General features: G+C 34.7%; 1 protein-coding gene across 2 annotated transcripts in view; it reads right to left on the bottom strand.

The window, feature by feature from the left end:
• The window catches only part of lrriq1 (leucine-rich repeats and IQ motif containing 1), a 34,589-nt gene that overhangs the window by 3,071 nt on the left and 18,708 nt on the right, over positions 1–12,810 (bottom strand). For both annotated transcript variants that reach the window (XM_051134465.1, XM_051134466.1), the window contains 8 exons: positions 12,410–12,499; positions 11,873–12,000; positions 11,718–11,774; positions 11,503–11,591; positions 9,066–9,167; positions 2,102–2,231; positions 1,914–1,974; positions 1,073–1,190 (listed from right to left, as the gene is read on the bottom strand). In XM_051134465.1, the coding sequence (XP_050990422.1) occupies positions 1,073–1,190; positions 1,914–1,974; positions 2,102–2,231; positions 9,066–9,167; positions 11,503–11,591; positions 11,718–11,774; positions 11,873–12,000; positions 12,410–12,499 (775 nt within the window). The remainder of the gene's footprint in view (positions 1–1,072; positions 1,191–1,913; positions 1,975–2,101; positions 2,232–9,065; positions 9,168–11,502; positions 11,592–11,717; positions 11,775–11,872; positions 12,001–12,409; positions 12,500–12,810) is intronic.

Below are 12,810 nucleotides of genomic sequence, written 5' to 3'. Positions count from 1 at the left end.
GCTAGCACTTAATCAGCGAGCTGTCAGAGGTCTCTCGCTGTCCGTTTCCTGCTGAAAGAGAGATTATTCCCTGGCGTCCCCTCATCGACCCTGGCATCTGTCTGCTAAGCTGACACAAACGCACATAGTCAGTTATACACACACGCGTATTCTCAAGCATACCTGCATTTACCAGAAGCATTAAGAAAAACATGTTTATAATTTTTACATGCAACAAAAGTGCTTGTTGATGTCAAGTGACTTTGGACCGTGTGAAATGGGATTTATGTGATGTTGTAATGGGCTGTCAAGTGAGCCAGATGATGTGTACAGTCATGTCAGTTTCCATCGTGCGTTTCACACCACACCCACTGCACTCTTGTGTGCAGTATTTGATTTGGCACCTGACCGACATGATTCAACTTCACATCATTGTGTGAAGTCTGCAGTGTTTTAAAATTCTTCCTTAATTAATCCCATCCCTTAACATTTCATGAATTATTACCGGGATAAATCATACAGAGATGACGCTCTGAGTAGAACCTGAAAGCTGGCGCCGAAAAAGAGATGGAGTGAAAAATGTATCCAATAGTGTGCTGTATGTATTCATAACAGAAGTGGAGAAGAGAGTTTGAATGCTTTAAAAACAGGCTTTTTTGCTTGTGTGATATTATCAACAATTCTGGCACAGATTTTTGGAATGTTAATGGCTTGTTTGCATATTTTATAATTTTTTATTTTATCAGACAAATATGTCAAATGTTTGTAATAATTAAGTTTTTTTAATTTTTGTGAGAAGACTTGTATGTTCACCAAGGCTTCATCACTGGTTTTACTGAATCACAAATACAGTAAAACCAGTAATGCTGTGAAATATATTTGTTTTCAATTTTAATATATTTAAAAATTTAATTTATTCCTGTGATAGCAAAGCTGAATTTTCACCAGCCATTACTCTAGTTATTCCAAAATATTTGACTAGCAGTATATATATATATATATATATATATAAATTCTATTCAAAAATGTCTATTTCTATTTATTATTTGTATTATTTTATTTTGATAGTATGCATTTTAGTGAAAAGACTCACTTCTGTTTTCAGCTGAGTATCTTCGAGGCTGAGTATGCTTTTTAAGAGGTGGAGAGACACTAGTGGATTCAGTCCAAAATCTTGCTCCCGAATCTACACCATCTCTGTCCCCTATGGCCTAAGAAAAAAAAAAAAAACAGATATGTGACCCTGGACCACAAAACCAGTCTTAAGTAGCACTGGAATATTTGTAGCAATAGCCAAAAATACACTGTATTGGTCAAAATTATCACTTTTTCTTTTATGCCAAAAATCATTAGGATATTAAGAGAAGATCGTGTTCCATGAAGATATTTAGTAAATTTTCTACTGTAAATATATCAAAACTTATTTTTTGATTAGTAAAATGCATTGCCAAGAACTTCATTTGGACAACTTTTTTTCTCAATATCTTGATTTTTTTATTTTATTATTTTATTTTTTTGCTCCCTCAGATTCCAGATTTTCAAATAGTTGTATCTCAGCCAAATATTGTCCTATTAGCTGTCAGCTTTCAGATGATGTATAAATCTCAATTTCAAAAAATTGACACTTATGACTGGTTTTGTGGTCCTGGTTCACATATATTAAAATATATGTTAAAATATAAAATAATAAAAAATAAATAATAAAAAAACACTCATATACACAAACATGCAAAAAGTCACATTCAAATATTTACAGGGCTGAAAGGTACAGCAATTGTTATTAAGTTTTTAAAGTATTTAATTTGTGTGAAACACTTTATGTTTAAAATTACAATTAATTAGCAGAGAATTCAACAGTACTTATAAAAAAGTAAACAGTGGCATGTTAGTGTGCAGATTTAAGTATAATAAATAATAAAAACAACAGCTCTTACCACAAGCTGCACCCTCCCACCATTAAGAATATCCTGGCCAATATCAGGGAGGAAATGATCCCTAAAAAAGTCATTGAATAGATTACATTCACAACATGTGAGACCACTGTAACTATGAACTGTTAATAACTTATCCTCCATCTGTGTGTATTTTTCAGAAGCATGTAGTTTAGAGCAGTGTGTCTCACCGTCCCGTGCCTGCGGAGTCTGTGTCGGGATGAACTGCTTGTGTGTGGAGCCACTGGTAAGTTCTCTCCTTGTAAGACTGTTTTTCCTCTGCATTCGGTAATTTGTGAACTTCATTCGCTGCTTGGTGAACTGCATTCGACATAAAACAAGCATCCATTCAATCCCATCAATTTAAATATTTACAGAAATAAAATGTTTTGATAAGCGCTAAGTTAATCAATAAAGAATAGTTTTGGACTGTAACTAAGAAGCAGAAGAAACAAGTCAGCAAAGTAGTGGATTCTAATGACAATTGTTTCGGGAACTTCTGTGGTGTATATTTACGCCTACTGAGCAATAAAAGAAAAACCAAACGAGTACGTAGGAATAGGGGGATTTATGGACAATGTCCATATGTGTCACCAAAAACCCCTAATTCAAAATAAACATGTTCTTGGTGGAAACTAGCTTGAATTGATAACGACTTCTGACGGCCAAGTGCTGGAACTAATGAGCCATTTATTTAAGTCATTTTCATGGTTTTGCCAAAAAGTAAAGAGCAGACAAGGTTTATGGGTTACAGTTGTCATGGGTTAATTGAAAATCCACTAAAAATGTCAAGTGATTAACTCCTCCCTAAGGGTTGAACGAGGAAAAAGGCAATCCACATTTATTGCTGCTGAAAAGTCCAGAAGTGAAACAATTATCCAACACTAACTGTGCGTTTGCACTTTTAACAGATATGATTTTGAGGCTTTTTCATACACTTTAGATTAGTACATGCAAAAACAAATAAATAGAATATATTTAATACAACTTTTTGGATCCTTTTGGACACTTATAAACACATAAAATGTATAAATTATATTCCATTTAATAATAAAACATCCAACCAAGAAGAAAAAAAAAGAAAGAAAAGAAGAAAACTTCATTTTTTAGTCATTTTTTATAGGGTGATTGTGCATATTTTCTTAAATGGCAATGGCAACTGGTTTGATGTTGTCTAATGCAATAATATTCATACATATTGAAGTGTAATTGCATCAAAAGCAGGGTTGGAAATTAACATGGGCTTGTGGCAAAAATGCCACCAAAATGAACAAAAACGACCCATACATTTAAGACAAAGGGGCACAAAATGCCCCTGTGCAATTAAACAATGTATTACAGCTGTCACGATTCAGATGAAATGTGAAAATGATTGAAAAGTGTCAATTTGCGATATTACATTTAGATTCGCTAACACTGCATTTGATGCTTTTACACACTGTTTTGTGCAGCGTTGAGCCTTATAACCAATCAAATGCATTTCTGCTGAACTTAAGAATGCATTGGCCAATTAGACGCGCTTAGATTAGTCAGCGCTGAAAACGCAGCAGCTGCTGTTGAGCATGCATGCTCACGAATTCCGTCATAATAGTCACGTATCTGCACTTAATAGTCACATATCTGCACTTCTGTCACAGTGCAGATACGATGTAAATGAAAGATTAATTTCGTAACTTCAGTGATTATAATGGGAATTTTTGCATAACTTGCTAGACTTGGCTAATGTCAGGGACTGACATGTTTGCTTGTGAAGCCAGAATGTGATGTGCCCAAAATTAAACAAAAATGTTTTATATTGTGTTCTATATAAATATTATTAATAATTATTACAATATAAAGAGCAATAATCTACAATAATGTTATTGATAACTGTTTAAAATATTAATTCATGTAATTGGGTAAATTTAAGTATTTGACATTAAAGACAACAGATTATGGTGAATATAATAATTGCCCTCACAAATGTAAAAAAAAAATGCACCTGGAAATCAATTTCAGGGGACAAATATTGCCCCATAATGGAAAAGTTAATTTATTATTTTTTTATTTAAAATGTTAATTAATTAGAATAGAATAGAATAGAATAGAATAGAATAGAATAGAATATTGCAGTTTAGATACTTAACCTTACATGTCATATAATAAAGTGGAAAAAAGGAAAAATTAGTAATTTGTTAAGAAAATCTTAATGTGAGATTTTGAGATCCTGTAAATTCTTGGTGGCATTGGTGCAGAAAAGCAAAAAATGCTTTATTTGAACTTTTTTAATTTAGGAACTGATTATTTAAAAATCATCTATTATCATTTTAATTTCCTTTAATAAAGTGCAAAAAAAAAATCTTAATGTGCGATTTTAAAATCCTGTAAATTCAATTTTATTTTTTTTACTTTTTTTATTATTCTGATGTTTTAAAAATGTCATGTAACATTATTAATATTAACAGCTCTTTTTTAGCATATAGCACTTTACAGAATTAATATTATTTGATATTAACAGTCATAAATATGTTACTTGTATTCATAAAAAGTGTACATTAGGACAGGTTCATAGTTAAATAGGTCTTATTATTTGGTGAAAAGTTACAAAAACAGCATAGTTTTGGGTACATACAGTTAACACAGATATAAGGGAAAGACCTAGCCACTGATATTATTTGATAGAAACACGCAGCATCCAGTAGCTGTCAAACCCGGTTCCCCCATCTATCCCACCCCCAGGACATTAGGGGGCCCAGGAGTCACGGCTGTTAGAGGGACTCTTAAGTACATTAGGCCGTGCGGTGCTGCTATGGCGGTGACAGGAGTCAGAGAATCAGCTCTTTCACGAAGGTCAGGAAAACAGAATTGAATTGCTGTGGGTGAATTCAGAGGAGCGGCTCAGAGTGATTCCCTTAAGGACAATGTGCAGGTATTTTCAGAAATCCTGCTCTTCCTTTAAACCAATACTGAGTCAATGACACAAGGTCAATCTTGACAAAATCAAGATAACAACTGCCCTGATATCCCCACTATGACATTAAATACACAGAACTTAAAAAGTAACAAATTAAATTAAATCAAGGCAGAGAATTCAAAGGCAAAGAACCACCACATAGATATTTTCTCGCCTTTAAAAGAAGTATTTAAAATGTTATAATAGTATAATACTGTAATATAATAGATTAATAGATATTCTATATATTATATATATATAGATTATATTTTGACGTTTATATATATCTCATAGCTATATATCTCATATATATATCTCAGCTTATATACATCTCATCTCATGTCTATCAAAAATGCTTTCACAGATTTTCCAGTTATTTTTGGGACTGACTTGTTAAACTGGAATTTGGTGTCTAAAACGCCTAAATTGTTTCATTGCAATGAAGTCACTCCATGCACACACGCATAGGCTATGCACAAGACACATTGTGCATGTGGGGATTGTTGAGTATGTGTATGTGTGTGTGTGTTTGTGTGACTATGAGACATACCCATGGGGCTTTGATTGTTTGGGAGTTCTCCGAGCAGACTCAAAGAGGGAGGTCAGGTCTTTTATCGTGAGGTTCTGTCTCCCACTTTCCTTTACCCTGGGTCAAACCTTCACCTCCAGAGAGCAGACCACAGGCGGTCAACCAGCGGTCAACACACACACACACACATACACGCACGCCATGGAAAGGTTTGTATGTATGCGTGAAGCTTGTCAATCAGGTCAATCTGAAGCAATTAAAAAGTGCAGCGAAATGGAGGAAATCTGATCCGTCTTCGCGAAATGGAGGCAATCTGATAAATCTTAATTTGCACTGGTGCAGAAAAGCAAGAAAACAAGTTTATTTTAACTTTTTAAGAACTGATATTTAAAAAAAATAATATTTTTTTATCTCAAAAAATCATAATTTTAATTTCCTTTAATAAAGTGCAAAAAAATAGTAATGTGAGATTTTGAGATCCTACAAATCCTTGGTTACATTGGTGCAGAAAAGCAAAAACATGTTTCATTTAAACTTTTTTTTTTTATTATTTAAGAACTGATGTTTTAAATCTGTGGTTATTAATTTGTTGTACTAAAGTGCCCAAAAACACAGACAAATTAAGAATAAGAATAAAAATAACAGAATAATTAATAATTTGTTGAGGAAATAAAAAATCTTAATGTGAGATTTTTAAAACCTATAAATCCTTGGTTACACTGGTGCATAAAATAAAATAAAATAAAATAAAAGGGTTTGTTCGACCTTTTTTAATTTAGGAACTGATGGTTTAAAAATATTTTTGAACTTTTTTTGAACTTTAAAAATCATTTTCAAATTTTTATTTTTAATGTGCGATTTTGAGAACCAATAAATAATTGGTTGCAAAAAAATTCAGGAGCTGATTATTTAAAAATCATCTCTTATCATTTTAATTACCTTTAATAAAGTGCAAAAAATGTCATTTGTTGATAAAATCTTAATGTGTGATTTTAAGATTTTTAATAAAAGATTTTTTTTATTTTTATTTTAGGGCTAATGTTAAAAATCATCTCTGATTATTTTAATTTTTTTTGTTTTACTAAAGTTCCCAAAAAAAACTTTTGGTTGCATTGGTACGTTGGTAGCAAAGCAATAATAATAATAACAATAAATAAAATAAAATAAAATAAAACAGTTGTTTTAAAAACTTTTGTTAAATTTATTTTACTAAAGTGAAAAAACACCCCAATAATAATTAGTCATTTTTAAAGATGGATGGCTAGATTTATGACCTAAGTAAGACACTGTATGCCAGTTAAACTCTTTTAACTGATCTCAAGTATTATTTTCCACAAAATCTGACTCTCTTATGTGATTTCCCCGCAAAGGAATCCACTCAAACCAAAAGCATCATCTGCTTGAGAAGTGATACAGTGCCAAGCCCAGCAGATACAGGAGACTGGAAATACATGACACATGGTGCAAATCAAACACAGGAGAGCAGTGAAAACTTGCAGGTTAATGCAAAGCAACTCTGCTGCATCTCACACAAAAAAAAAAGTGTCAGATGACTGCATTTCTTAAGATTAAGGATGCTGAAACCAACATAAACATGGCATCATGACACTGTGTGTCCTGGTTTTGGGGTTGGGTAAGGCTACCTGCTCTTCCCCTTCCGCTGACCTGCGGAAGGCACCAGCAATACAACCCCAACCCCATCAGGGACGGCCCCAAGCCTCAGGCTACAGGCTGGCCGCCGCTCCCCTGCTCTCCCCCAGCAGGGGCTTACATTTCAGCCGAGCGCTCCAAGCCCCCTTCTGGAGGTGATTAGCCCCCTGAAGCCGTGACAGATTCTTTCCGAGATATCCGCCTCACTCGTGTTTATTTTATCCGAGCTCTCTTTTGTGGATGTGCTGGACATGAAGTAACCCACTTGAAAATGGGTATCGGCTTACATACGCCACGGGACTGGCGGAGGAGTCGGAACAACAAAAAAAAAGTGAAGAAAGAAAGCAACCGTTCACATGTAAAGAGGATATCTTGCCATTTATTTGCCCTGCTCTTTAATGTGACCCTTCATCTATGCCTTATCTCTTACGTTCGACCCCCCTCGGTAGCATCGCGCTGAAAGCCCACCCCCCCTCGGGTGGCACTAGGGCTGCAGACGGCGCTCTCTCTCAGTCTGGAACCCCTAAGTGCCCTACCTCCTCTGTACTTAACTCAATTTCACACTTCAGGTCCGCTACAAAGTCTCCTGAAATACAATCATCTTGTTTATTCTCCACCATCCCAAACAACCTAATAGCTAGCTATTTACAATCCCATCATGTGCATTCAATTTGAACGGGCGATGTGTATGTTTTCGTGTATTACACGCAAGGTAGATCCAAGCTTGTTCCAAATGACTCGATGGATCCAGCCCATGGGGAATAATGAAAATGGATCAGTTCTCTAAGAACTCAGGAAATTATGCAAACTCATGACAACAACATACTTCCTATAATGAAACAATTGATTTATATGGAGAATCCGTTTATTTATGCAGAGAATAAATGCAATTGTATGGTGAATCATTCGATTTGAACTGTGTAGTATTCAAGAGATTCATTTGATGAATCATTTTATTCATATAGTGAAAAAATGTATCCATATGATAAACAAATTGATTCATACAGTGATTCAGTGGATTCCTAGGCTGAAACAGTTTTCTTTAACATATTCTTTAATTATATAATTTGAAAAATAAATAAATTGATTCAGTACAGATATTTAATTGATTCACACCACCATTCAAAAGTTTTTGAACAGTAAGACCAAGCCTGCATTTATTTGATCCAAAGTACAGCAAAAACAGTAAAATTTTGAAATATTCTTTACTATTTAAAAAAACTGTTTTCTCATTGAATATATTTTCAAATGTAATTTTTTTTCTGTGAGTTCAAAGCTGAATTTTTAGCATCATTACTCCAGTCACATGATCCTTCAGAAATCATTCTAATATTCTGATTTGCTGCTCAAAAAAAACATTTTTATGTTAAAAAAAGCTGAAGTAGAATTTTTTCAGGTTTCTTTGATGAATAGAAAGTTTGTAAGAGCAGCATTTATCTGAAACAGAAATCTTTTGTAACATTATAAATGTCTTTATTATCACTTTTGATCAATTTAAAGCATCCTTGCTAAATAAAAGTATTAACTTCTAAAAATTCTTTCCTAAAAAATAAATAAATAAATAATATTATTAATAAATAAATTATAAATTGATCACAATAATAACACATTTTTGCTGAACGGCAAATCAGCATATTAGAATGATTTCTGAAGGATCATGTGACACTGAAGACTGGAGTAATGATGCTGAAAATGTAGCTTTGATCACAGGAATAAATTACATTTTAAAATATATTCAAATAGAAAGCAGTTATTTTAAATAGTAAAAATATTTCACAATATTACTGTTTCTGCTGTATGTAGGATCAAATAAATGCAGGCTTGCTGAGCAGAAGAGACTTCTTTAAAAAACATTAAAAATGTCCAAAAACTTTTGACTGGTAGTGTATGTTGCAACAACAGATTTTGTAAGTGACTCAATTGATTTGTATAGTGATTCAACTGATTAATATAGTGAATCAATTCATGTAAATATATATGTTTCAAATGTATATAGTATTTCATTTGATTTGTGATGCATATATGCATGAATTCATACCCATACCTTTAAAGCTGTCCTTGAAAGTAGGACGTGTCCGCTTTTGAGTTTCTGTGGAAACATACTGGTTACTGTGGCTCCTGAACAGGGCCAGACGTGGATTTGGGTCTAGAACACATAACACAGACAGGAACTTAGCCACAAATGAGCTCATACTCATACGCAGGATTCATCGAGCAGACAAGCGCAAACAATAAACTGACAGAAACCAAAGCTTCACTTTCCATTACGAGACCAAAGGGCCCACAGAGCTATGGCTCTGAGAGCTTGACACAGGCCCTCATTTCATGGGGCCATGATTGGATTTGTGGCATTAGAGTCACGCACTCCTGACCTTGATCAAAGCCGGCTTCAGGCCAACCCTGGAGGATCCAGACCAGGGCCAGGACTACCGTGTCTGGGATTCTTCTCAGACTCACGGCCCATTTAACTTACGAGTGCTGATGTTTCCTAGCTCCTAGTAATGAAGCTGGTTCTGGGCCCTTGGAGCTCAAAGCACGGTGGAATATATATAAGAATGTTTGCAGACGGGCCAATCGAACATGACAAGGCATGGAGCAGGGTGGAGCTGGTTGATGTTATGGCAGATTAAGCTTCTCATGGACTCACAAGCTCCATGCTAGTATGGCACGACTGTTTACCAAAAATGTAGAGAGAGAAAAATTATAAAAATGCCTTGAAGCCTGGCATGAAGTTTTAAGGGAATGGCCATTGTTTCATTGTTTTTTTAATAATGTAGAAGAAAACTTCTGCTTTTTTAGAAGTCTCTGTGTGTCAGTACAGATTGATTGATTGAGGGCAGCCTTTTAGTGGTAGGGATTTTAATCTGACTAAATATGTAGTTTATCTGACAGGAATGTACTTACACTATCTTTCAGATGTTAATATCGTATATGGAACATAGGACAGTGGTTCTCAACCTTTTTGATGCCAAAACCCCTATTGTCCAAAACAATATTCAAAGGCCCTCAGCTGTTTGTGATTTACAGAATGCGAATTAAGGACAACTCACAATTTCCACCTAATAAAATATTTCATAGCTTGGCCTAAATAGAAAAATGTATATTTTTAAAATGTATAAAATCAAAGAGAATTTACAGACACTTTTAATATTAGTCTACCTCATAAATCCAGGTATTTCAAGATAATAGGAACCCTGGTTATTAAAAAGAAAAAAAAAAAAAAAAAAAAAACAGTGTTAATGGGGTTAATTAAAAAAAAAGCATCTATTGTGTTTAGCAGGGTATCTGCAGGATTTTTAAGATCTGCACAAATAAAATTAATACCATGAGTGGGGTAGGGCAATGTCAGTGGTAACATATCAACCTGTAAAATGATTGTAAAAACATATTTCCCAAAAACAGAAAGTTTTATAAAAAGATAAACTTTACATTTCAGCATTTAAACCATTTGTAAGAAAATGGTTATTATAAATGGTTATTATTAAAAGTTATTATATTACTTTAAACAATTATTATCAATCAATTATTATATTAATTAAATAACATACATTTATTTTATTGTTTTAATTGTTCAGATGTTTATAATGCATTATCTTCTGAACTGGTCAATCCACCAGTTCACACTTACAACTCTGCGTTTTTGCTGTATGAAAATATGGGCCGATATTAATTCCCGATTGCTCTGATGTATTCCAGATCGAAAAACTTCCATCTCCTTTTCTTCTCCAACTTCAAAATCGTCCTACATTGCTGTTTTACCTTTTTTGTAAAGGGTTTTTGATCTTCTTTGCCTGTTCACTTTGTAAACACTGGGTCGGTATTTCTGCAGAGATGTAGGACGATTTTGAAGTTGGAGAAGAAAATGAGAAGGGAGATTTTCGACATACCCTAACTGTATTGCACCGGAATACACAAAGTACATGCAGAGCTAGACAAGATGAGCATTTGAAGTTAAAAAGTATATAAATTGTCAAATTTTTTAGAAAATAACCAATCGTTTCGCTAGATAACACACTTCTTCCTCGACTGGGATTGTTTAGAGCCCTTTGAAGCTGCATTAAACTGCATTTTGGAAGTTTAAACTCAGGGGGAACCATTGAAGTCCACTATATGGAGACAAATCCTAAAATTTGTTTCCTTAAAAAACATAATTTCTTTCCGACTGAAGAAAGAAAGACAAGAACATCTTAGATGATAAGGGGTTGAGTAAATTATCTGTAAATTTTGTTCTGGAAATGAACTTCTCATTTAAGGACCCACGAAAACCCTCGTTTAGTTGTTTTAGATGATTTTAATGCTTGTTTTTTTCTCATTTTGAATCATTTAAGTCATCTTGAGGCACTCTAAGAAGTTTGCTGAGGCTTCTAGTGGGCCCTGGCCTCCTGATTGAGATGCACTGATCTAAGATTCAACAAAGGATCTATTGAATTAAAAGTTGAATGGTCTTAAGTATGGGTAAACAGATAGATAAATATGCCTACCAAATACTCTCTTCTGCTGCTGTTTCCTTCCCTTCATTCTACTGGCTCTCTTCAGCATGAGAAGGGCAGTGGACTCATTAGCGAAGCCCCTGACACAGAAGTTAACAAGAATTACTACACCAGTATAAACAGTTTTTTATGTAGTTTTTTAATACATTTGATTAAAATTGTGGCACTGAATTGAAATGACTGCACAAAGTAGAACAGAAACATACCATTCTTTGATGATTTTTTCAGATCTCTCAGACAGGGTGTGGCTTCTGAGACTTGATCTGGAAATTTGGTTAGAAAACCATAGAAATTGCATGAAAATATTAGCAAAGTGTTAATTTAAGTAATGATCAGCATTAGACATGAAGCCAATGATTACCTGCTACTAAGGTGAGGCGACATGCTTTGCTCCAAGCAGGCTGCACCCTCATTATCTGACCAGGCATGTTTCAGCTGAGGTGGAAAAACAGATAAGGTCTTTGGAGGCATCGGAAGAGGGAGTGGAGACTGTAAGAAATACAAAACCAGTCAAAGAAAGAATAGCATCTGTATGCAGTTTCCAACACAAAGACTTAACATGCACTTTTTTAAGGCTAGATAGTATTCCTGCTGCTCTGTTTGCATCTTGGTTATAAAACAGTGAAGTGTATGCAACGATCTCTACATCTCCACAGCAGCAGCTGCATCACATCACAGTGCCGCTACCGTGATAGAAAAGGCCAGCTCTCTCTAAAGAAAAGAAACCGCAGGAGAAAAAGCACCGTGCTGAAAAATGACATCTGCTGACGAGAAGGAAGTTTGAGGCGGCCTAGAAAGTAATTGTGTTTTTGGAGGCAATAAATTCGGCACTTAATCACCCAGAGAGACTCTGATTGTGCCGGCCCACAGACAGAAGGAGGGTCCGTAGGGCTGTTACCTTTGGCAAAGGCAGCTGTTCCGAAAATGGCATCATTCTGGCCGGTAAGGCTTTGGAATCCAGGGTTATCCAGTCTTTCTCCAGCGCTTTCTATTCACAACAGGACACAAACAAATCCAAGAGCTGAAAATGGACTGCGCCATTCCAAAATGGCATGTGATGGGATTTCTACAGTTGTCTACAGTGCATCTTGATGTTTTCATTATTGCTTCAAAGCAAGTAGCAGATCACATTAAGCTAAAAGCACTGAATGGTTTCCTGTGTGTGACAAACACTTGAGAACGAATCCACTTCAAAACAGATTTTTTTTTTCCCCCAAAGTCGTGACAGGCAGAAACTGGAGAGCCAACACATGGAAAACTCCACAATTTTCAGATGTAGACCAATAATACAGATCAATT

This window comes from Labeo rohita, chromosome 18, assembly GCF_022985175.1.
Source record: "Labeo rohita strain BAU-BD-2019 chromosome 18, IGBB_LRoh.1.0, whole genome shotgun sequence".
NCBI classification, from domain to species: domain Eukaryota; kingdom Metazoa; phylum Chordata; class Actinopteri; order Cypriniformes; family Cyprinidae; genus Labeo; species Labeo rohita.
The sequence above is the reverse complement of the archived record's forward strand: the minus strand, read 5'-3'. Positions and strand labels throughout refer to the sequence as shown.